The sequence below is a fragment of the Pteropus alecto genome, unplaced genomic scaffold (assembly GCF_000325575.1).
Source record: "Pteropus alecto unplaced genomic scaffold, ASM32557v1 scaffold7, whole genome shotgun sequence".
Lineage (NCBI taxonomy): Eukaryota > Metazoa > Chordata > Mammalia > Chiroptera > Pteropodidae > Pteropus > Pteropus alecto.
Window position 1 is genome coordinate 45,260,172 of NW_006494614.1, and position 24,030 is coordinate 45,284,201.

At 51.1% G+C, this 24,030-nt stretch overlaps 1 protein-coding gene across 1 annotated transcript in view; it reads left to right on the forward strand.

Annotated features, from left to right (window-relative positions):
- Positions 1 to 24,030, forward strand: part of ARHGEF17 (Rho guanine nucleotide exchange factor 17) — a 56,423-nt gene that overhangs the window by 16,571 nt on the left and 15,822 nt on the right. Inside the window, 1 exon segment of the mRNA XM_025042535.1 lies at positions 20,172 to 20,249. Within this exon segment, the coding sequence (XP_024898303.1) occupies positions 20,172 to 20,249 (78 nt within the window).

Sequence of the window (24,030 nt, forward strand, 5' to 3'; positions counted from 1 at the left end):
GCAGTATCTGGAAAGCAGATCTCTTGGGCCATGGCCGGCGTGACTCAAATGGAGACAAAAAAACCTTCCATATTTGGACAAAGAGCCTAGAGAGGCCCAGACCCGCAGCCAGCCTAAGCCGCCTCCCCCACCCCCCAGCCTCCTGCCCTGTTTCCCACTGGGCCCCTAGCCCTGAGCCCTGTCCCAGGAGTTTAACTCTTGGGCCTCAGGAAGCACTGTGGCCCCCACCCCTTAGTCATCAGGCCACCTTCTGTGTGGCCAGGACTGGGCCATGGGTGCTGGGGAAGAAACAACCAGTGTTGGGCCCTGAGCTGGAGATACAGAGAGGAGCCCATAGGCTGTAGACCCTCACCCATCCCAACACGGGCAAAGCCTGAGGTACACAACATGTAGGCAAGTGTACACACGTGCTCCTTTTCAATTCCAACAGACATACCTATGAAGACATCTGTGTAGATATTGGAAGTGAGGACCCAGCCTGAGAACCCCTCATACCTTCCCTGGAGCAAGCACTGATGATAACGAAGTTGGAATAGATAGGGGCAGCCAGATGTCAGCAAGTAATGTAAATAGGCATTATCCAATCTGGGGAGGTGTGAACCGAGTAGTCTTCTCTGCACTAAAACCCCTGCGTGCCCATCACGGAGCTGGCCTGGGCAGTGGGTGCTGGAACCAGGTAAATGGGGAGAGGGCCTCAGCCTTCTTTCTGCTTAGAGCAGGGGCCTCGCTCCCAGCGGGAGAGCCGAGCAGTTTGATGAGGACTGGGATGTTCATTGTCACTGGTGGAATAACAGAGTTGACTACACAGCTGCTCCTAGCTTTTCTAATTAGCCCTAGGTAATTAACTCTGGAATCAGCCTTGGTAATGGGTTTGGAGAGTCCAAAGTGACCGTTATAATTCAATTTCCCTGCGTCCACTGGTGCCTGTATGTATAAGGTTAGCGGTGGGTTCTAGGACTAACAGGAAGGAGTTCCTGTCCCAGGAAGCCGCAGCTGAGGACTGAGGAGGCCAAGGAGGGGGAAGGAGGCTAATGAGGGGTATGGGAAGTGGCTGGAGCCTGGGACCAGCAGGACCTCAACAGGCAGAAATGGAGCCAGGCCCTTCAGGCAGAAAGAACGAAGAAAGCAGAGGCCTGTGATGGTAAAGCCTTGGTGTAGCTGAGGCATCATGAAAGCTGCTTGGTTCAGGAGAAGTCGGCGGGTCCTGGGAAATCTGGAAGGCCAGGCCTGAAAATCTGGATTTTATCCCTGGCAGCAATTTCCAAGCATTTCAAAACAGTAGAACCCTTTCTTCTGGAGGAGTCTTAACACAGAACTGCAAAACAGGCCAACTTGGAACCTTGTTGATTTAAGTGAAGGTGGGGGTGTGTCTGTACCCTTGACCACATTTCCCCCCATATACTTCCATGGAGCCCCCAAGACTCAGGCAGAGAATCTCTGTTTGGGGCAGAGGGGCCCTGCTGGAGGGGTTTAGAGCAGGACAAGACTCTCCCTTCAGCTTCTCTGCAGGCTCAGAAGTTCTGCCCAGCCAGGCTCCCTGGTCAAGGACAAACCCTGTTGGGTGCTAGGTCTCCAGAGGGAGCCAGGCTGAGGGAACAACCACTCTGGGGCTTCTCTGAGCAGGTGATGTCCCCCACCGGGGGCCCGAAAGGCTGAGCTGTGCCCCCATTTGATCAGGAGGAAAACTTGTTGGTGTGATGGGAAAACCCTGATTGCCAGTTGCTGCTGCCTAGGAAGGTACAGGCCCTTTGAGGGTGGTAGGCGCTGACAGCCAGCCATGCTCCCAGAGTGGGCATGCTGTCCGGCCCCATTCGGTCATTGATCAGGGACAGATGGAGGCACATTCTCTAGAGGCCCAGGAATCCCTCTGGCTCCTCTAGATTGAGGTAATTTAGGTTAGAATCAGGAATACTTTTCCTGAGTTTTGAGTGGGTAAAAGGAGATGTGGACAGGTGTTGGCAGGAGAAAGCCTGAGCTCTGAGCCTGGCAGGCCCAAGGCCCTTCAGGACCCAGGCTTTGTCTACCTCAGGTACCTACCTGGCCCACTACTTCTTTGACCACCAAAAACATAGTATGAGTAGGAAATTGCCAAGCATAAAGATGAGAGGTAATACCTGGCAGAGAGACCAGCACATGCAGAGGCCTGGGGTATAAGTATGATGGGCTGAGGAACTGCTATGGCCAGTTTGATATGGGTGGGGAAATTTGATGCTGGTGGGTCAGCAAGGGCCAGGTCACCCAGGGTGTCAGGGGTCAGCCTGAGCGCTTGCACTCAATGTTGCATCCAGAGGTGTTGGTATAAGGGTTACAACAGACTGGAGCCAGATGGCTTAGGTTTAGACCCTGCCTGCTCTTCCTCTTAGATGTGTGACTATGAGCCCTTTGTGGCTCAGTTTATGTACCTGTAAAATGGGCGTGATGATAGTGGCACCTATTATAGGGGTTTTTGTGAGAATTAAATGTGAATAATGCCTGTGGTAGCTGGCTGGACCACTGGCCATTGGGGATCAGTGGGAAATCATAAAGCAAGTTGGAAGGGGAGGGAGGGAGGGTGGTGGCCTGGCCTGGCTGAGTAGGGGTACCAGAGATGGAGAGAAGTGGATGGGTTCACCAAGGATAGTATAGAGTCATTTTTTGGTGGGAGGATATGCTGAATTCCCTGAGGGACCTCAACCCCCGCCCTCCCAGGCAGCTGCCCATAGGAAAAGAGTGAGGCAGAAGTGGGGTGGGGTTCTGTGGACTTGGTGCTCTGCTGGATTCTCACTGGCGGAAATCCCCACCCTGCTATAAAGTCACTCATTGCCAACCTCGCTTTACAGAGTGACTGTGGCCCAGAAAGGGGCAGGATCGCCACAACCTAAGGAAGGGATGAAGGTGTAGCCTGTGAAGGAGGAATTTGACAGTTCTCTGCAGAAAGGGCTGGAGGGCCAAGCCCTTCTCTGACTGCAAGGTGGGAGAGCTTCCTGGAGGGGCATCAGAGATGAGACTGGAATTGTGTAAGAGGAAACACGTTGGGAAACAAAGCCTTCGAACTCAGGGTCGCAGAGCAGCCCCCAACCCCATTCTTTTATCTTGTCTTCATTCACTGGGAACCCCCTTAGGACCTGGTCCTATGCTGTAGGCTGGGAACACAGGGTGGTGCCCAGACATGCACAAATAGGGACACAGGGGTGATCAGGATTGGGACAGAGATGCTCAGAGGCTGGGAGAACCCAAGGAGTATCCCCTCAGGAAGGAGCATGCAGAAGGAATGGCTCCGGAGGAAGCCTCAGGCTGAAGCTAAGCCTTCGAAGGCTGAGAATGAAGATGAGGGCTGCAAAGGCTGTTCAAAGCTGAGAGGTGAGCCTGGAGCAGGCAGCAGGGACGATTATGAGGTGATGTTTTAAATAATTCAATCTATACATTTAAAAATGTGGATAGGTACTGTATTCACATGGTTAAGAAAAATCAAAAAGGGTAAAAAGTCTCCTTCCCACCAGCTGCCTGGTACCCACCCTGCCCTACCCAGGACACCTCGATATTTGTGCTCATGAACCCTTCTATGTGCAATACCAGTAAATGCACCGTCCTTCTCCCACTTTCCTCACAGATGGTGGCACACTGAGCTTCGCTTGCAGATCTTGCCCTATAAGCATTTTGAGAGCTTCTGTATTCTTTCTTGTACTCTGTGGTGTCCTATTGCACAAGAGACCAAACCATGTTTAACCACATATTAAAGGATATTTTGGTTATTTCCCATCTTTAGCTGTTAAAAATAATGCTGTGGTGAACAAGGTTGTGCATATAGGTCACTTGTGTGGGAGCCAGTGTATGTCGAGGGCACCTTCTCAGGAGTGGAATTGCTGGGATATAAGGTATACGTGAGTCTAATTTTGATGCTGTCCACAGGTGTCCACCACCAGAGTAAGATACCTGGCTCCCACAGCCTCACTAACTCAAATCTTTGGGTATTTTCCCAGTCTGATAGGTGGAAAATGGTATCTCAATGTGTTTTAATTTGCATTTTTCTTATAATGAGTAAGGCTGAGCATCTTCTCACATGTCTAAGACATTTGTTTCCCTTTTCTATGTGAACTGTTCATAGCCTTTCTCCACTTTTCTGTTGCGCTCTTGGCCTTTTGTTTTATCAATTTCTAGCAACCTTTAAAATATTAGGGAGGTTAGTCTTTGGGTTATGAGTTGCAGATATTTTTTCTTGATTTTTGTCACTTGACTTCTGACTTTGTTTATGGTATATTTTTGCCATGTGGAAGGTTTCATTTTAATGTGGTCTAAATTATCAAGCTTTTATTTTATGGCTTCTGGATTTAGAGTCATGGAGAGAAAGGCCTTTTCCACTCCAAGGTTATAAAACAATTTCCTCATGTTTTCCTCTGGTGTTTTATGTTTTCTTGTTTTGTTTTACAGTTAAATCTTTTATCCATTTGGAATTTATCCTGGTGCGTAGTGTGAGTTATGGCTCCAAGTCTATTTTTTTCCTAGCTGGCTAGCATTTGAAGCTGAGGAGTGACTTGGTCAGAATGGGGGTATCTTTCCGGGGTGGGTGTGAGGGCCAGCAGGAGAAGCCAGGCTGTGGCTGTTGAGGGGCAAAGGCAGAGGGGTGAGGAGAAGGGCTTGGGGTGGCAGTTGGGTAGACAGTTGGAGATTGGGCACAGGCTGGTGACACATCCTCATCTGTGCTGTGGGACTTAGGACAAGTCCCAACTCTTCTCTGGGCGTAGGGTATCATAGCTGAAGGGGCCCTGGAGATGACCCCGATCCCAAGGCAGACTGTGCGGGAGGAGGTGGCCAGGAAGAGGGGGCTGTCCTGAAGGTGTGAGCACAGAGGATGGCTATGGATCCAGGCTTGACCAAAGTGGAGGAGAGATTGAGGCTTGGAGCGGAATTCACTGTGTTCCTGGAATGGGCAGTGGGGAAGGCAAATAGAGGCAGCAGCTGTTTAGAAATACCCACCACAGCCTGGCACTGCAGGCAGGGTGGGGGCAGGCCCTCTGCCAGCCCTCTGGATCCAGGAATGCTGGGGATTGCTGGCAGGGCAGGCACATTGTCCGTCGTCTCAGGAGTATGAACCCGGCCCAGCCATAGTCATTCTTGGAGCTTCTCTTCGACCCACCACAAGACAGTGGAGAAATAGGGAAGCCAGAGTGGACAGACATCCCCACCCCAGGATCTAGTCCTCGTTTTGCCCTGGACTTGCTGTGCCACCTAGGGCAAGTCCCTGTTCCTTGGGGTCCCTAATCATCAAAGGGGACAACTGGCCTTGCTCTGGTTGCTTCTCCCACCCCTAGTCTTCACCCAGGTTCCAGTTTGGATTAGAGCTGGAAAGAGAGATCTTGAGGTCCGTGCCTCTTCCCTATTTACAGATGGGGAAACTGAGGCCATGGAGGGGACCCTGACCCCTGACCTGCCTTTGTTCTTGGCTTTCCTGGGCCTCTGGACCTTCCTCCCTGCCCCCAGCATGGCCTGTATCAACTCCCCACCCCCACTCCTGGGCCCCAGTGGTCAAATTCCAGGACTGCCATCACCATGGCAACAGCCAGCTCACAGGGCCCCTCCTCTCAGGGCTCTCCAGCAGGCTGTTGTCCAGGGAGGAGGCAGAGAGGGCCTCCTGCCCCTAGGGGACTACAAGGGTTGGAGGTGGAGTAGGGAGGAAGTTAGATTCAACTGGTTTCTCATGTGTTTTCCAAAGGAGAAAATGGAAAAGGCACAAAGTGCTGCCAGCAAATACTGCTGTTACCCAGAGACAGTGAAGGATCAGAGGTGGTCACCTGGGCTGGGGACAAGACACCCACCCAGAAAGCCTCTCTCAACCTCACACCTGGAGAATTACCCATAGAAGGGTCTAAGACCAGAGGATTTAGGAGATGGAATATCTTTCCTAATGTCACTACCATCCAATGCTAAGGCCACCCAGGGTCTGAGGGGCCCGGCCCAGCTCAGGCTTTCTCCCATGCAGACCTGACCCATAGTAGAAGTGGCTACCATGGTACCATTTGAGGGGGTGAGCTCCTTGGCCCTGGGGGTATACAAGCAAGGGCTGCCAGGGGATGCCTGCCTTAGGAGGGGGCTGGTCCAGTTGACCTCTGACATGACTTGCCTTCTAAGGATCTCTGGTTATTGATAACAGCTTGTATTTATTGAGAGCCCTTTATTCCAGGAACTGGGCTAAGTAAGCCCTTTACATTTTGTATCTATTATATATCTATTTCTTTATTATATATCTATATAAATATATATAATATATATGTTATATATATTATTATATATGATATATTATATATAATCCTTGGGCTGGGGGGCTGGGCTGATATCTGGGTTACTGCCTTGGGCTGGAAGGTACCCCTTCTCCTGCACTGTGGAATATATGGATATTCTGACACCTCCACCTCCTGGGGGCATGAATCCTGTCTGCTGTGAGACCTTCAGCCTTGACCCTTAACTTCCCTGTGCCAATCGTCCTCTTGTGTAAAGCAGGGCAATAATAGGCCCGTCCAGGAGGCTAAACAAGGTTCAAATAAATACTTGAAAGCAGCGCGTGGGAACCCCTCAAGAAATATTAACTCCTATTTGTATGCCATTGCTCTCCTCCTGTCCTCCGATCAGAGGCAGAAGCAGGTTTTGAGCCCTAGTCCCACCACCTGTTAGTCTTGAGAACTTCCTCACTGTGCTCAGAGAAGTAGGGGAGTCGGCAGATCTGGGCTATCAGGACAGCTTTCTGGGAGTGGTGGCGCTGGTCCTGGGGCCTTGGGAGAGTAGAGCCTAGACCTGCTCAGGCTGACCTTCAGCTGTGAATCTTGTGCAACACATACACACATTACTGTGGCTGCCCAGGCATCAGGGCTGGTCAGTAGTTGCTGATAGAGTGTATCAAGGCTTAGAAGCCGAGGCTGCCTCTGGTCAGCCCACAGCAGAGACCACTTCTGTAAGCATGGCCCAAGCCCAGTGACGGCCCCCTCTGAGTCTGAGGTGGAGGGATCGTTGAGCAAGGAATGGTCACTGTCACTGGGCATCTTCACAGTCTGTTGTAATGAGGGGCTTTTCTGGGCTCTGAGTTGGGCTAGAGTGACCAGGGCTCACTCCAGGGCCAGAGTGACTGACTAATGGTAGGAACTTACTCCCCTTCTGAGAGTATCTCCTGGGTTCCTGGAATAGGGTAGGGGCAGGGAAGGCGGGGGCCACAATGCCTCCCAGCCGGTTGAACTCCTTTGGACAAGCTGTAGTGGAAGAGCCCCAAGAGTCTGGTTCTAGCCTCAGCTGACTCCCTGCTGCCCTAGGAGTTGCAAGGCACTTTCCTCTCTGGGCCTCAGTGCCCATGTATAAAATAGGAAGGAATAGTCCCTTCTCTAGCACCTTCCTTCAAGGGGGGATTAAATATGAACATTCTAAATTTGCTGTGCACATTCGTTATACTGATACTTGCTTTCATCCATCCACTAATTCACAAATATAACCTGAGCTCCTACTGTGGGCTGGGCTCTGTTCTAGGCATAGATACTGACATCTGTGAGCTCTGAAGAGGAGGGAGCACCTCTGCCTTATTCCAGCAGCATCCATGCCTACAACAGGTCAGATTAATAGGTTAGTGGGAGCTGATAACATCTTAAGCTTCCCTGAGCCTTTGGTGGTCTGAATAGAATTTCTGGCACCCTGGTAATTGAGGAAGATGGCCTCTTTTAGCTGCAAGGGGCTTTGAGAGCCTCCAGGGTTATATCTACAGCTCAGACAGGCCCTGCCCCCTCCTCCCTGCCTCTTAGCTCCCTGGGGCTCAGGCCTGACGCTGGCCTGGCCTTTCCCAGGGTGCCTGGCCCATAGCCCAGTGAGTCATCTTCCGCTCTAGAGGCAGAACACCCCATCTCAACCCGATGACACACACACACAAATGTAGCCCCCCCCACACTTGTGCCTGGGTCTGAGTGAGGGAGGAGGGAACACGAGGGGCTGGAAACAGACACTGGATAACTTCCGTTCCCACGATCCCTCACCCCAGCCTCTCTGCAGGCTGGAGAACTGGGTCTCCACCAGTTCTGCAGGGGAAAAGAGCCCTCCTTTGCAGAGCACCTACTCTGCAGTAGGTAGGTGTTCACCCTCATTTTTCAAGTGAGGAAACTGAGATTAAAGGGAAGGAATATTTACAATAGCTAGAAGGTAGTGGGACTGGTCCCAGACCACATGGGCTCGATTTTCCGTGCAGTGTGCTACGATGAGCAAAGTTAAAACATTTTGAATGAAATAATTTTTAGTGATGGGAGGGGAGGGATCTGGCAGCTGACCTCATCCATAGGTTCTGAGCTAGGGCTGGGACCATGGGCCCGACCACTACTGTAGGCAGAAGTGTGTGCAGGGTTGGGTGGGTACATTTCCTGGGAGCTAGGGTTGCCAGACAGCAAATCCTACCCTAGGGCTTTATCACATTGCCAATGGTAGCCTTCCCTCCCCCAAATGTGGGGCAGCTTGCCCCCTCAGGCTCAGATGTGGGACAAGATCTATGTTTCGGTTTCTCTGCATGTAAGATGGAATTGATAGTAGCAGCCTCTTGGGCTCTGGAGAAGAGTATATGCAGAGCTTACCAGCTCATCAGGAGATATTTTTTACATCTGTTGAGAATCTGTCTATCCACTTACCCCCACCTCCTGCTTTCTGCCATTAACCATGATGTTAAGAAACTTCTTCCCAGGCTGGAACGTCCAGCTGTATCTTCTTGAAAATAAAGAGGGGGCAGGGCAGAGGAGAAGAAAAAGGGAAAAAACCCACAAGTAAAAAGAGGAGTTAAATTCAAACCACATGTGGGCCTCTGCTGCCACCCGTGGGGCATCTAGTGGAAGTGCAGTTTCTGGAGCCCTAACTTCCTCACTAAAGCCAGAAGGCTGGATCCTGGCGCCAGTGGACAATTAGAAAGAAAGGTCAGGCTGTCCATCCCCTATCTCTGGGCATGACCTCACTTTCCCACCTCCCTCAGGAAGCCTGAGGAAATTTTAGAGTCCACTTCTACCCTCCTATCCCACTTGTTTACATAGAGGGAACATGAATCCCAGAGTGGGGAGCAACTTGGCTAAAGTCACAGAGCAAGCCCGTCAATCAACAGCCGTATATTGTTCACCTCCTGTAGGTTAGAGACACAGCTGTGAACACAGAGAGACCAGGTCTCTGCCTTTATGGACCTTATTGTGGGGTGGGGATGGGGAGGCAGACAGAGACCTTCCTCCTATTTCCATCTCTCTGTTACCAGTCATCCGGTGAAGAGAGTGCAGCCCACCACCACCCAATTCTGAAGTTGGCTTGACTCCTCATTTATGTGCCCTGTGACCCTGGTAAAGTCACTCAGGCCTCTCTGATATGCTTATTAGTTGGGGTCAAATTCCAGTTTTGCCACATCAGACTTCATAATCTCAGGCAAGTTGCTTCACTTCTTGGAACCTTTGTTTACACATCTGTAAAATAGTGACAATAGTAATACAGTAACTCGGAGGATCGGTGTGAGGATTAAATGAGATAACACGTGAAAAACAGCACTTCACTAAACATGAGCTAGCAGTAAAAGTAAGTCCCCACTAAGGGTATGGGGAGTGCACGTCATTCCTGGAGGCCCAGGAGGGAGTCAGGAGTGCAGTGCGTAGTGTCTCTTCTGTACTGGGAGGTGGCCAGCACAGGTCATCAGCCAGAAGTTGGGCCTGAGCCCCAACACAGTAAGTGAAAGCTGCCCCATTGATCTGCCTTTCAGCCATCAGGGACAGTTTCTGGAAGGGCGGTGAGATTTTCTAGTGCTACTAAGGTTGGGGTCCCAGCTGGACCCCTCTGGACCAATAGATGAAATCTGAATCTGTGCATCATCCCCTTGCCTCACTTCTCCCATGAAGACATTAAGGACCCAAGGTTCTTATCCCAGCACTGCCATTCACTGGCTACATGACTTCTTCACCTCACTGAGCCTGTTCCTCAGCTAGGTAGTTCTCACTTGGAGTCTTTCATGCAATCAGATAGTGGGTCAACTCCTCATTTATGTGCTCTGTGACCCTGGTGAAGTCACTCAGGCTTCTCTGATATGCTCATTACTTGTCAAATTCCAGTTTTGCCATGTCAGACTTTATAACCTTAGGCAAACTGCTTCACTTCTTGGAACCTTTGTTTACTCAGCTGTAAAATGGGGATAATAGTAATATAACTCAGAGAATTGGTGTGAGGATTAAAGTGGCTGGGCTGGAATCACCTTGAAGGCATCCTCACTGACAAATCTGTGCTGTCAGCTGGAATACCTTACACATGGCCTCTGCATGTGGCCTGGGCTTCCTTACAATATGACAGCTGGGTTTCAAGAATGAGTGACCCAAGAGAGCAAGATATGTGGCATTTGCATGGCCTAGCTCTGGATGTTACATAGTATCCCTTCCACTGTCCTCTGTTGGCTGAGGAAGTCACAAAGCTCCACCGAGTTTCAAGGAGAGGGGACATAAGCCTCATCACTCTATGGAAAGAACGTCAGTACCTCATTGTCAGAAGAGTATGTGGGAATGGAAAATATTGTGGTAGCTATCTGAGAAATGCAGTCTGTGACACCTCCCTAGGATGATTATGAGGATAAATGAGACAGTGGTGTAAAGTACTTAGCCTGTGCCTGGCACCTAGTAAGTGCTCAGTATACAACAACTATAGCTACTTTATCAAAGTGGCCTCTTCACTTTCCAGCTCTGTCACAGAACCACATGTACCATCACCACAGAGGGGCTGTGCAGTAGACTGCTGACAGGGAAATACACAGACACATGGACGAGTCCACACATATGGGACACACATCATGTCATTCATAGTCCCACCTCCAGGTGCACACAGAGCTCCACCTAAGCAGGGCAGTAGCCCTGTGGCAGGAAGAACTTGAGGTTCCTTAGGCCCTTAATCTCCCCTTTCCATTTCCGAAATGCATTCCCCAGAATTCTGGGGCTCACTTAGAGCAGCCAGTTCCGAGGGAGCCCTGTGGCTTGGACAGTGCCCTTGGAGCTGCCTATGAGGCCTAGGAACTCTGTGGAGCCTCTAGAGGTGCCTTCTTCCACACAGGAGGGTCCACCTGGGAAGGGAGGGGGAAGGAAAGGACAAAGGGAGGGGTCTCAGAAAGGAATAAATGGAGAGACTAAGGCTCCAAGAGAAGTGACTTGCTCAAGGTCATGGCGCCAGTGAGCGATAGAGCCAGGATTCGAGCCCAGGCTATCTAGCTCCAGTGTCTGCTCTGTTAATCTCTATCCAAGAAGTCCCTCTTTGGGACCTTTCATGTCACTGAGGAACCTGAGGACCTGAAGAGGGCAGCCGCCATCAGTGAGATGGGGAGCCGATTAGCTTGGAAGCATCCAGTGCTGCTCCATGCCCATGGACAGCGGTGGGGTCAGGAATGTCAGACAGCTATTAGCCAGTGCTCAGTTCCCAGGGAAGAGGATCCTCCTTGATCCCAGCATTGCTTGTGGATGGCATTTTTGTTTTCCACCAAAACCATCCTGGGTCAGGAGAACCTATTCATGTCACTGTCTCACTACAAATGAGACTGGAGAAAGGCAACTCAGGCAACCAGTGTGCCAAGGGAGGCAGGGCAGGCTGAGCCAAGTGCACAAGGCAGAGGGGAGGTGGAGAGGGGTTCTCCTTCCAGGAGGTGTGGTGGGTTTAAGAACATGGGGCCTGGAGGCAGCCACTGGGCTCCACTCTTTACCAGTTAGGTGACCTCCTTGAGCCTCAAATGGGAGAACAACAATAACAACCCTTGATATAGGGCTGCTGTGGGATTAAAGGAGCCAGGGTTTGGAAAGCAATGGTGGGTACCTGGCATCTGACAAGTATTCAAACAGCATTAATGATGGTGAAGATTCTGAAATTATGGAGTTTCCACTGTTCCAGTTTGGGCAGCTCTGGAGCTCAGATGCTATCTTGGAATATATTTATATAGAGCCATACAGGTGTGAAAGGCTGGAGACCCCAGAACCTGCATTTCTCCTTCATAACCTTCATTGCACTTGTCTTTTCCTTTTCCTACGTAGATTGCTGTGCCCAGAAAGGCTTAGTCCTTTTTTCTTACCTTTAGTCCCCACCAGAGTACTCGGTACCGAGTATATACTCAATAAATTTTGTTGAACTAATCAACAAATGAATAAAATAAAAAATCAATGGATTATTCATCCATTGAACCATGTATGTGTGCATCCATTCATGTATTCATTTGTCATTCTATTTATCATTTTGTTCATCCATCCATTTATTACTTATTTCTCTATCATCATTCCATCCTTTCATTTATTCAGCCATTCATTATCCATCCATATGTCCTTTCTCATCACTGGCCCCCCCAAATTGGTTCAGCACCAACTGTAGAACCAAGTGGCCCCAAGTTGGTAGTGCTCAGATGCAAGAGGTTTCGGTGGGGCTTAGAGTGGGAGTATGTCCAGAAGCAGTCAAAGTATTGGACTTCTGTCAGAGATGGGAAAGTTACCAGCAGATAGGGAGGGTTAGGGGTTCCCCAGGGCTGGCAGAAGGGTGGTCCTACCAGTTATGGTGCCAAACCTGGCTCTCTTGGGTGTGGAGTGGGGTGGTGGCTTTGTGGAACAGAGACCTTTTGCCCCTCCCTGCCTCTTGCCTTCCGCTGACTAAGGATGGGGGAGGAGGATCTGTTGGTTGGGGGTTGGTGTATGTATTGTGGTGGGGTGTGGGGTATGGAGAAGAGGGCTGGACAGGCCTTTACCAACCATCTCGTACACTTATAAAAACTATTCTGAGCAAGACCTGCTCCAAACAACTGCAGAGACACAAAAGAAAAAGAGAAATCAATGCCTGAAACGGGAGATGAGAGGAGCAATAGAACCAGACTAGCATAGGGTGTCCCTGGTCCCTACCCCGGCTGACCTCACCTTGATGGGCTCTGATGCCTGTGATGTGGAGGCAATCTCTGGACACCCTGATTCAGCAGCTATGTGCTCCTGTTCTCTCAGCTTCCTTTCATTCCCCAGCCAGCCCCTTTGTTGCCATGACAACAGTTTTGAATCTAATTATCCATCCTTAATGTAGCAGCAGCAGCAAGCAATGCCTTTGGCATCAATCCCTGTCCCCTTCTCCAGGCTGGACACCCACATTCCTTTGGATCTCTTGACCTCAGGACCTTGTTCAAACCCTGCTTCCTCGAGGAAGCCCTCCCTGAATACCTGCTACCACCCAGCAAGCAGAGGTGACTCCCTCTGCTGAGTCCTATGAGTATTGTCTGGGAGCTCCTATATGACAGCCAGAATGGATTCATCTCTGCAGGTCCAGTCCTGCTGGAGCTAATGAGAGGATGGATACACCTCACTAACAAATCCAAGCTATACATTGCCACCTAACGACTCACAAAATGAGGCTCCAGGTCATATAGCTGGAGAGAGGGTCAGATGGGGAAGGTGTTCAGAAAGAATGCCAAATATGGATTAAGTAGCCACAGTGATCAAGCAATGGACCAGAGGTGGGGTCTTCAGACCACCAGCTCTTGTGCTAGTGTGGATTATCTTTGGGACCTGACTATTTGGACTGGACCATGGTGTATGTCTATCCTCCTTGCTCAAATCATCACTCAGTCAACTAGCCTGGCTGTCCCAATCTCTCCCCTAATATGCCCAGCCCTGAGAGGAGAGGGAAGAGGAATAGGCCCCACCCCAGGGAAGCCCACAGTCTATCCCACTGGAAGGATAAGAGGCAAAAGGACTCACTGGATTTCTTGGTCCAAATTGGAGGCGGAGGAGGACTTGGGGCCCTCCTGGAGGACTTTCAATCCCACCTCGCATGGCAACAAGGTGCTTGGCAAAGACCTGCTCCCTGGGACGGGACGTGGTGGCCAGGCAGGCTTTAGGCCTTGAAGGCTCCATGCTGCCAGTGCACAGATTGCTGGGCCCCAGAATTTCAGATCAATAGGGCTGTGGTGGTAGAGGGACCTGAGAATTTGCATTTCTAATACATTCCCAGGAGGCATTGAAGCTCTCTGTCCAGGGACTACACTTTGAGAAACCCTACAGAGAAGGACCAGAAGGAAGGTTCGTGCAGAGCACACGTTCATGCCTTCATTAATTCTTTCATTCAGCAAACTGACTCAGGAGTTATTGTGGTCCATGCCCTTATGGGACCCAGGGGTGACAAATGGGTTCACCCAGTTTATGTAACACAGACACTATCATGTGTCAGGCTCTGCCCCCAAGTGCAGCCTCTGGGAGCATCCCTGCCTCTTGTCTGTGTGATGCTCACTGCTTTGGAGCCTGCTGCTGGGTGGTGGTCATACCAGTTTTCTCTGGGAATCTTCTGTGCCTGTTTTTATTGTTGGCTACTTGAGGGTTGTCTGTTGGGGAGTTAAAATTTTGGTGTTGGATATTTTGGACTCTGAGCTGGCACGTGCTGCCAGGGCCTGTGTCCTGCCTTCTCAGGAGAAGATGAGGAATAATTCCCTTGGATGGAGCTGGGAGAGGGGGGCAGCTCACCTAGTTGAAGGCTGAACAGGGGTAGGAGGGACAGTGGGGCAGAGCAGGATTGGAGGCTGAAAGGGCTATCAGGTGGGGTTGATCCTGTGCCATGAGGATACTGGGGAAGGATCATGAGCAAGAAACTGTAAGCTGGTTTGGTGTGTGAGGAGAAGGGAAGAGGATGAGTTATTGGGGGTTTATTAGCCAGCATCTATGTACAGAGAGCTGTGGCTTACAAAAGGGACATGGACCCTGCCCTCAGGGAACCTACAGTCTCCTGGGAGGAGATGGGAGTCAATCTAACAATTGCTCAAATGTATAATTACAAACTATGGTACCTGGTTAAGAAAAACAGAATCTTTGAGGGCACAAAGCAGGTACACTTGACTTAACCTCTGGATTAGGAAGGGCTTCCCCCACGAGGTGACATTTGCACTAAAGCTAGTCTTAAAAGAAAAAAAAGCACGCTCAAGAGAAAAAGGCATGGACCAATGCACGGAGGCAGGAGAGAGCCTGGTCTGTTTCTAGAAGTTAAAACAGAAATGGCTATAGTGTATCAAACAAAAGAGAGAGAGGGGTGGATGGATGAAACCAGTTGAGGTGATGGAGTGAGGAGGTCTCCACTGTGCAGGAAACTCAGGGGAAAGCAGATTTGGGGGAGGGAGTCAGTTGAGGGTTTGGTGTGTGTGGGAGCCCTCAGTACACTAGGGAAGCATGAAGTCAGCCAGAGTTGAGCCACAACAGAAGGACCCCCAAGTCAGCTGCAGGGTGCATCGGCGCCCCCTGGTGGGGGTGGGAGCTGGTACAAAACAAAGCTCACCACCCGCCTTCCTGGTTAACCGGGTCTGTGGTTATAAATTCTGGCATCACTTGGGACTTGAGGAACGGGGGTGCGGGGTGGGGTTGTGGTTATAAATGCCTGAAGCCCTCCCCCCACGGGAGGGGGATGGAGAGGGATAGGACTGTCTCAAGTACAGGACATAGGTCAGCTGGGTAGGGTGGAAGTAGGCATGATTCAGGTTGAGCCCTTTCCCTAGTAGCCTCCTCCATCAGGCCCAAGTGCTCACCCTGGGAGGACAGTGTCAGTTTCCAGGGATGTGTCTGTGTGTGCATCCCTAAATATGTGTGCTTGTTTGTGCCTAGTTATAGTTGTGTAACACGGAAGCACATGCCATTGTGTGCTGTCTGGGTCAGGTTCATGCGTGTCAGGGTTCAGGTCTGTACAGGATTATGCTGACGTGTATGCACTTGGCCGTGACCCACGCGTGGATACAAATCCGTGTATGTGGGCCTATTCTGTGTAGGTGTGTGCATACTCCTGTGTGTACCTCTGTGGGTACAGGTGTGGACAAAAAGTGCCAAGTGTACTCGCCTTTGTCCACGGAGCTGGGCCGTCTTCTGTCCTTAGAAGGGATGGGTCCGCGAGAGGACGCCTCTGTGTGGAGGAGCTGAGGGGGCGAGGTTGAGCAGCCCTTCGCGCGTGGGGGTAGACGGGGCCTCGCGGAGGGGGCGGGGCCTCCCCGCCACGCCTCCCCAGCCCCCCTTCCGCTGGCGGCGCAGAGCGCGCCGGCTCGCGGGTCGCGTTAGCTGAGCGGAGAAGGTAACAGCGCCGCCGCCAGCCAGGTCATAGCGATCAGATTGACACTGGAATTGACGCTGCGACCGCCGCCGCAGCAGGGCTGAGTCCTCGGAGGAAGCAACAGTGGGTGAAAGGGAGGGGGCCCGGCCACCCCCGCTGCCCCTGAGCCCCCGCCCCGGCGGCGGGCCGGCCGTATGCTGCAGATGGTAAAGACCCTGGCCCAGTTCACCATCGCGCTGGAAGACATGCGTGATCTGGGCCCGGCTGCCGCCTCCGGGGAGCCCACCGGGAGCGGCCCTGACGCTGAGGAACCTGGGGCGTCCCAGGTAGGGGGAGGGAGAGGGACAGCCAGGGACCTGGGCCAAGGACTAGAACTCAGCCGACCCGGGGCTAGGGCTAGCATGGGCAGATGCTGGAGTGCAGGACCCAGAACTCTGATCTGGCATACCAGCTGCCTGGCCATGGGGCTGGGGGCTCAGTGATAAGTGATGGGGGCTCAGTGATAAGTGATGGCTGACAGGGCACTGAGGTTTGGTGCCACCAGGATGCCAGCTTAGGATGACAGAAGGGCTGGTAAACTCGGAGACAGGGAGAACTGAGGGCGTGTAAGGAGCCCTGGCAGGGGTGGTATGGCTGTCAGGGCACTGAGGTTTGGTGCCACCAGGATGGCAGCTTAGGATGACAGAAGGGCTGGTAAACTCGGATAGTGTAGGAGGCCTGCACCCTGAGACCCAGCCTTGGCAAGGCCTAGTAGCACTTAGAACTTGATATTGGTCATCGCGGAGTAAGACGTTGTCATCAGGGGTATCCCAAGTCCACAGGCTCAGGAAGGGGAGGTTTTTTCAGACTCCTTCTCAGGCCTTTGGCAGTCCTCAGGTGTATGTATGTGCTGGGGGAGGGGGAAATTGCAAGGGGTGAGCCAATTTTGCTGGCCCCCTGCCATCCTCTCCCTGCCACTGGACCCTCTGGGCCCTGGAGGAATCACGCTGTGGTGGCAACAGTGGTGTCCCCATTCCTGGCTCAGTATGTGATTCCCTGCGGGGGATGGGGAGGTTTCCAGTGGCTGTTTCCATGGCTTTGTGTGTCTGGGCCTAGATTGTTAAACTCAGGTTCCAGTGGGGGTTGTGGTTCTGTCTTCCTCCCTGTGCTGTGTTTTGTGTCTCTCTCTCCTGCCTCAAATCTCTGGGCTGAAGGCCGTGGTCCTCAGCTGGGTGACTTGGCTGGATTTTTTTGTCTCTTTGCAGGATGTCTGGCCTTTATGGCTTCTTTCTATGTACATGTGTCTCTGTCTTCATACTCTGTATATTGGGGTCTTGAGATTTGGGTCATGATATCCCAATCATACCCGTACCTGGCGAGGCTCCCGCCTCTGTCTTTCTGCTGTATCTTTTCAGCCCACACCTTCCCCTCCTACTTTTAGTGTCCCATGTAGTAAAGGACTGGGGATATGGCTATTGAAGGATGAGGGGCTCTGGAAGGAGACTGGGCCTGCAGAGCTGTCCCGCCCAGAACAGGTGGGCCTGCCGATCTACTTGACAGCTGCATTGCCCATCCGCTGCTTCCCCTGGGCCCCCCGCCCCCACATACATTCACACCCGTGTCTGGGCACGTGTGGAAGGGTGCTCATGCAGCAACAGGGAGCTGGCCTTGTTTTTTATGCCTCTACCTGACAGCTGAGTGACAGCCTGCTGTGCTTTTAAGCAGGGAGGAGGCTGGGAAAGGCAGGCGGTGCAGAGTCAGCCTCCCTGCGTGAGTTACTCTGGCCCTCTGGGCCGTGAGGCCCAGCAGCAGCCCTGCCTCCCTTAGGAGGCCTCTCTGCCCATAACCCTCACTGCTGAGCCTGGCAGGGCTGGGCCAGGGGAGTGGGTGGGGGAGGGTGTCTTTACCACCCAGGGCTGAGCCCATCCTGGTCATACTCTCAGGGAGCTCCCTGTCCAGCAGGGATAGGAATACAGATAAACAGCCTCGCTGAGGTGGAAGAAGAGTGGACCTCACAAACCCATTGTGTATGTGTGGAGAGCACTGCTCTGCTTCCTGTCTCCTTTCCTTCGCAGTACTAGGAAGAAGGTACCATTAGTTCCATTTTGTAGAGAAAAATGTGGAAGCCCAGGTGGTTAGATGACCACCCAGGGTCTCACAGCTGGTAAAGTCTGAGCTGGGGACCCCATGACCCACAGCTGGCTGATCAGTTTGGGTAAAATGTCTGGGTGCTGGGAGCCCTAAGACTTACCATGAGGTGGCTGAAGAGACTCTGGTCCTGGCTCTACAGGACCTGGCTCTGTCTGTGTTACCTTGAGCAAGTCATGTCTCCTCTCTGACATGTGAAGTGGAGATGACAGCACCAGTGTCATGGAGTTATGAGTGTGAGGCTGAAACGAGGCCATGTCTGTGAAGTGCTGAGATGTCCCTGGAGGACAAGGGGGGTTGGGTATCTGGGCCTTTCCTTGGGAGGCCCTTCTGGCCCTTGATGCTCTCCCAAACTCTTCATCCTAGGATGGGCCCAGCTCACGCTACCACCTACTGGAAGCTGCCCTGTTTTTTTTTTTTTTAAGACCTTAGAAGCACTGAGAATAGATGATCTGTCTGGAGCTGGGTCTCTGAGGCAGGGTCCAGTGCCTTCTCACCCATCAGAGCACAGGGCTAGAGGGGGTGTCATTCACACCCCCCATCCCTGAGTTCCTAGCATAGGAGCTCACTTTTCTGAGCGTGTTTTATTATAAGACAGGTTTGGGAACAGACCTGACCCCTGAGTGCCTGGGTCAGAGGCTGGGGGACATGAGGTGGGCATACCACAAGTAGAGCGGTGAGCAGTGGCTGGATCATGCAGGCTGGACAGGCCCGGGGCTTGGGTCCATTCAGCAGACTTAGACCCTGGGTTCAACAGTGACCAAGGCAGCCCCACTGGTGAGTCCCTACCCTGAGGGGCTTCTAGGGATGGAGACTGGAGGGATGCCACAGACATGGACACCCATGTTGGTATTGCCATGTACATTCAGATCAGCAAGGCTTGATGGCTGGAGCCCGAGGCAGGGTCCAGACAGATGCTCTGAGCCAGCTGAGGCCTGAGAGGGAGAGTGGAGAGGATAGAATAAGCCCCAGAGATCTGGGGCCCAGAGGAGTTAGTGGCCTTGCTTAGGACCACTCCAGGAGAGCTGAAGAGGAGTCTCTACCTAGGAAGAGAAGCTATTGGGACTGGTGCCATCTGGGAAGGCTTCTTGGAGGAGTGGGCCAGAAACATAGGGATTGGCGGCAAGGGGCAGTCGTCAGTCCTAGGGAGTTGAACACAGAGTAGGCATCCCCAGCTTGGCTTCTAGCAAAGTCTTCCCACAGAACAGGGACTTTCCCGACAGGGATGCACACCCTGTCTCTGTGGGTATGGGTGCAGAGTCTGAGTGACCCCTTAGGGACTCCATAATAGAGGTCATTGGTACTTGGTTCATTTCCCATTCTTTAAAATAGGAAGAGTAATAATACCTACCTCACAGGTTGTCAAAAGGATGAGATAATATATAATACTTAGAACAGTGCCTGGCATGGAGTAGGGCTCAGTGAACCTCTTTAAATGTAAGAACTGGGATCCAGCTTTGTCTGAGAGTATTTGAACTCTGCCCCTACCTGGCTGTGTGACCTTTGACACCAACTTTACTACTCCGGGCCACCTCGTCTTCCTATGGCAAGAGGTGACAGTTTTCACTCTCAGGGATGTTGTGAAGCCCAACCAGGTAGGGTCTGGCCCCATGGCCCTAACCTTGAAGGTAGGGTTTTCAGAGTTGGCAGCCGGTGTAGGGGATGGCCCGGAGGCATCTTCTTTTGCAAATATGAGACATTATTGATTTCTTGAGTCCTTTTCAGTAGCCCAGTGAGGAAGCCAAGAAGTAAACTGGAGATCTCCAGATCTGTGACACAACAGCCATGGGGAATGGGGTGGAGGATCTAGGGGGCAGTCTGGGAAGGTGGGGAGATGCAAGGGAGGGCACTCCCTGCAGGGGGAGCACTTGAGCAGAGACCTGACACAATGGAGATCCAGGGCATCTTTGGGGAACAGCCAGCAGCCCTGGATGGTAGGAGGGTTGGCCTTCAAGGCCAAGGCGAGGGTGTGAATGGGCTCTCTGCACCTGCGTTCACTGCTCACCCTTCTGTCTCCCCAGGACATGCGGAAACACGTGACCATGACCCTGCTGGACACGGAGCAGTCATATGTGGAGTCACTGCGTACTCTGATGCAGGTGAGGCTCACAGCTGGTCCAGGCCCCTGAGAGCAGCCATTCTGAGTCTAGGAAGCTGTCAGACATGTGGGAACAAACCCACATGTGAACAGGGAGCCAAAGTCACAGAGAAGAGAGGAGTGATCCTGTCCCCTCCATGGAGAACCCTCCACGGGACACTACCCCTCCATGGAGAACCCTCCACGGGACCGCCTTAGAGGAGGCAGCCCCCTCCATGGCAGAAAAGAATACAGAGGAGCCTTAATGAGGCCAGACCAGGCCACCCCAGAGCAGGTGTCCCCTGCCTCCGCCCCCTAACTGTTCTTCCAACTCCCCAAGCAGCCCTGGGTCTGTGCTTAGATCGTGAAGCCCCTCTGGTGTACTCCTCTCCATTTTATTCGTGGACTAGGAAAATATTTGATAAATGGAATGAAATGTTGATCTGCATGACAGGCCCTATTCCAGGGGCAGGGAACACAGGGATGAAGAGAGACAGACCCCTGCCACAGTAGCTCTCAGTCCTGTTGGAGACATAGTGGAGTATATAGGCATTCTTGAAGCATTGAGAAAGTACCTGTGAGTCAGGGGGGTCAGTAAATTTTCCCCAGAGGAAGTGCTGGTTTCCTCCTAACTTGTCTTCTCAGCAGTAGGAACAGCATGTGCAAAGTCCAGTAAGGAGAGACCTGGCACATTTGGTGGATAATGTGGCCAGGACAGAGCACAAGGGATTGGTCCTATAGTGATGCTGAGGGGTTTGGACTCTGTCAAGGGCCCTGAGGAGTCAGTGCAGGCCTTTGAGCTGAGGTGGAATGTAGCCTGACTCATGCTTTGCAAAGTCTATTGACTGCTAGGAAGGCAGGTAGCAGAAGAGGAGGCCAAGGCCACTGAGGTCAGGTGAGGGGAAGGAGGCCAAGACCAGGGTAGAGGCTGTAGGGAGGGAGAAGTTGAAGATAGACATTTAGGAGATGGACTAGTCAGGCCAGGCTTGGTAACTGGTTGGCTGTGGGGGATGAGGTGGGGTTAGCTCAGGATGATACCTGACCTCCTAGCCTAGGTGACTGAGGCACTAGAGGAACCCCACCTAGAAAAGGTGGGGCAAGATAGTGAGTTTCAGTTCAGATGTTTAGGTCTGGGAAAGCCCAGGAGCCAGGATGCCCAAGCGGGTCTGGGAGCCCAAGATGGAGAGCGTGGATCTGAACTGAAGTGGGGCCTGGCAGTCACAGTTGAAGACAAGTTTGCTCAAGCGACCTGGGCACAGTGAGAGCAAAGGGTAGAAGACAAGCCCTAGAAACATCCACAGTATTCATTTATTCACTCCACAAGTCCGCCGCAGAGCACCTTCTTTATGCCAGACAGTGTACTCTGGGGATTTCAGCATGAGTGATAGGGTCCTACCTCCAGGAGCTCACAGTCTGACAGTAACCAGTCAGACAGACCATACATAAGGACAAATGATGACACAAAAGTACCCAGAGAGTATCTACTTAACAACAGAATATTGTTCAGCCTTAAAAAGGAAGGGAATTCTGACACATACTACGACATAGATGAACTTTGTGAACATTATGCTAAATGAAATAAGTTAGTCACAAAAGGACAAATACTGTATGATTCCACTTTCATGAGGTACCTAGAGCCAAAATTCGTAGAGACAAAGTACGATGATGGTTGCCAGGGGATGGGAGAGGGGAATGGGGAGTTAGTGTTTAATGGGTACATAGTTGTAGTTGGCAAAGATGAAAAACTCTGGAGATGGATGGTGGCGATGGTTCGACAACAGTGTGCATGCACTTAATGTGAGTATGCTGACCCATACACTTAAAAATGATTAAAATGGCATATTTTCCCACAAAAAATTATATTGCTTATATGTGTTTTTTAAGAAAACCAAAACAATAATTCGTAAAGGTCTGTGCACCCCAATATTCATGGCAGCACAATTTACAATAGCCGAGATATGGAAGCAACCTAAATGCCCATCAACGGACAATTGGATAAAGAAATTATGGTTCATATATACAATGGAATATTACTCAGCCATTAAAAAAAAAATGAAATCCTACCATTTGCAACAACATGGATAGACCTAGAGGTTCTTATGCTGAGTGAAATAAGTCAGACAGAAAAATAAATACCATATGATTTCACTGATATGCAGAATCTAAGAAACAAAAAGAACAAACTAATCAAAAACAGACTCACAAATATAGTGGACAATTTGGTGACGGACAGAGGGGGGAGGAGGGTTGGGGGGCTGGGGAATGGGGTGAAGGGTTAAAGAAGTACAAATTAGTAGTTGATAGATGGTCACAGGGATGGGGAGCACAGCATAGGGAATGCAGTTAGCATTAATACGTTGGCTAAGTGGAGGGCCAGGGGAGGGAGGAGCAATTGGGGGGATCATTTTATGAAATATATAGATGTCTAACCAATGTACTGTATACTTGAAACTAATTAAAATAAGTAAATTAATTTTCAAAAAAGTGCACAGAGAGCTTGAGAACACAGGCGGCCTGCCTGGGGCCTGGGGGCAAGGAGGGCTTCTCTGAGGGCTTCTCTGGGGTGTTTAGCTGAGACCTGAAGGGTAAGTAGGAGTCAAACAGAGGGAGAGGCCAAAGGAAATCATTCCAGGTGGAGGGTACAGCAGGAGCAAAATCTGGGAATCTGGAGGAAACCTGGAGCAGTTAGGGATGGAGAAGTAGCTGGTGTGGCTGCTGGACAAGGAGTTGGTCTTTATTGTAAGCACAGGGAAGTTATAGGAGGGACACAACCAGAATTTTATCTTTAAGAGATGCCTTTGGCTGCCAGGCAGGAATGGATGTGCGGGGATCTAGGGGAGTTCTGTGTGGTCCCTTAGGTAGGAGTCAAGGCATAGGGATGACAGTCCTGGGTTTGAGTTACTTGCCTCCCTGCTGGGTGATTCTAACCTAGTCACCTCCCCTCTCTGAGGAGCCTCAGTGTGTTTGTTTTGTTTTGTTTTGTTTTGTTTTTGTCTGCAGAATGTAACTAACCATACCCCTCTCCCAGTATGAAGATTAAAAGATAATGAGGCTGCCCATGCCTTGTTCACAGACAGGAGGCAGGCAGGGCCTGGGCGTGTCAGTCTACCTTCGAATCTCTTGGCTGCACACACAGAGGCTTGTAGGACCTGTGGGTAGAAGAGCTAAGGGAGGATCATGCTAAAGAAGCCAAAAGGAGAATGTCGGGTGGAGAGGGGTGGAATGGACTGAAGAGTGTCAGCTGAACCCAAGGATTGTCACTTGAGGGAGCCTTGGTGTGTCCAAAGGACTGAGGACTGGCCCAGGGGTCAAGATCATAGCTTCTGTGTTCAATTATGCTACCTCTTGACCAGCTGTGTGACCTGGAGCAAGTTACATAACCAGTCTCTGCCTCAGTTTCCTTGTCTATAGATTGTGAATAATAGTAGTACCTGCTTCAAACACAGATTACAAGAGAGAAGCCTGTATAATTTGGCATACTCCCTCAGTTCTGCATGTGTACACACATGCATATGTGAATGTGTGTATTTAATCCTTGTATTAACCTTATGAGATAAAAATTACAATCTCCTTCTTTCAATGAGGAAATGAAAGCTCAGAGAGGTTAAGAAACTTGCCCAGGGTCATCCATCTATTAAGTGGTGTCCTAGTCCGTTCAGGCTGCTATAACAAAAATACCATAGACTGGGTGGCTTAAACAAATAGAAATTTATTTCCCATAGTTCTGGAGGCTGGGAAGTCCAAGGTCAAAGCATTGGCAGATTTGGTGTTTGGTGAGGACCCACTTCCTTGTTCATAGACAG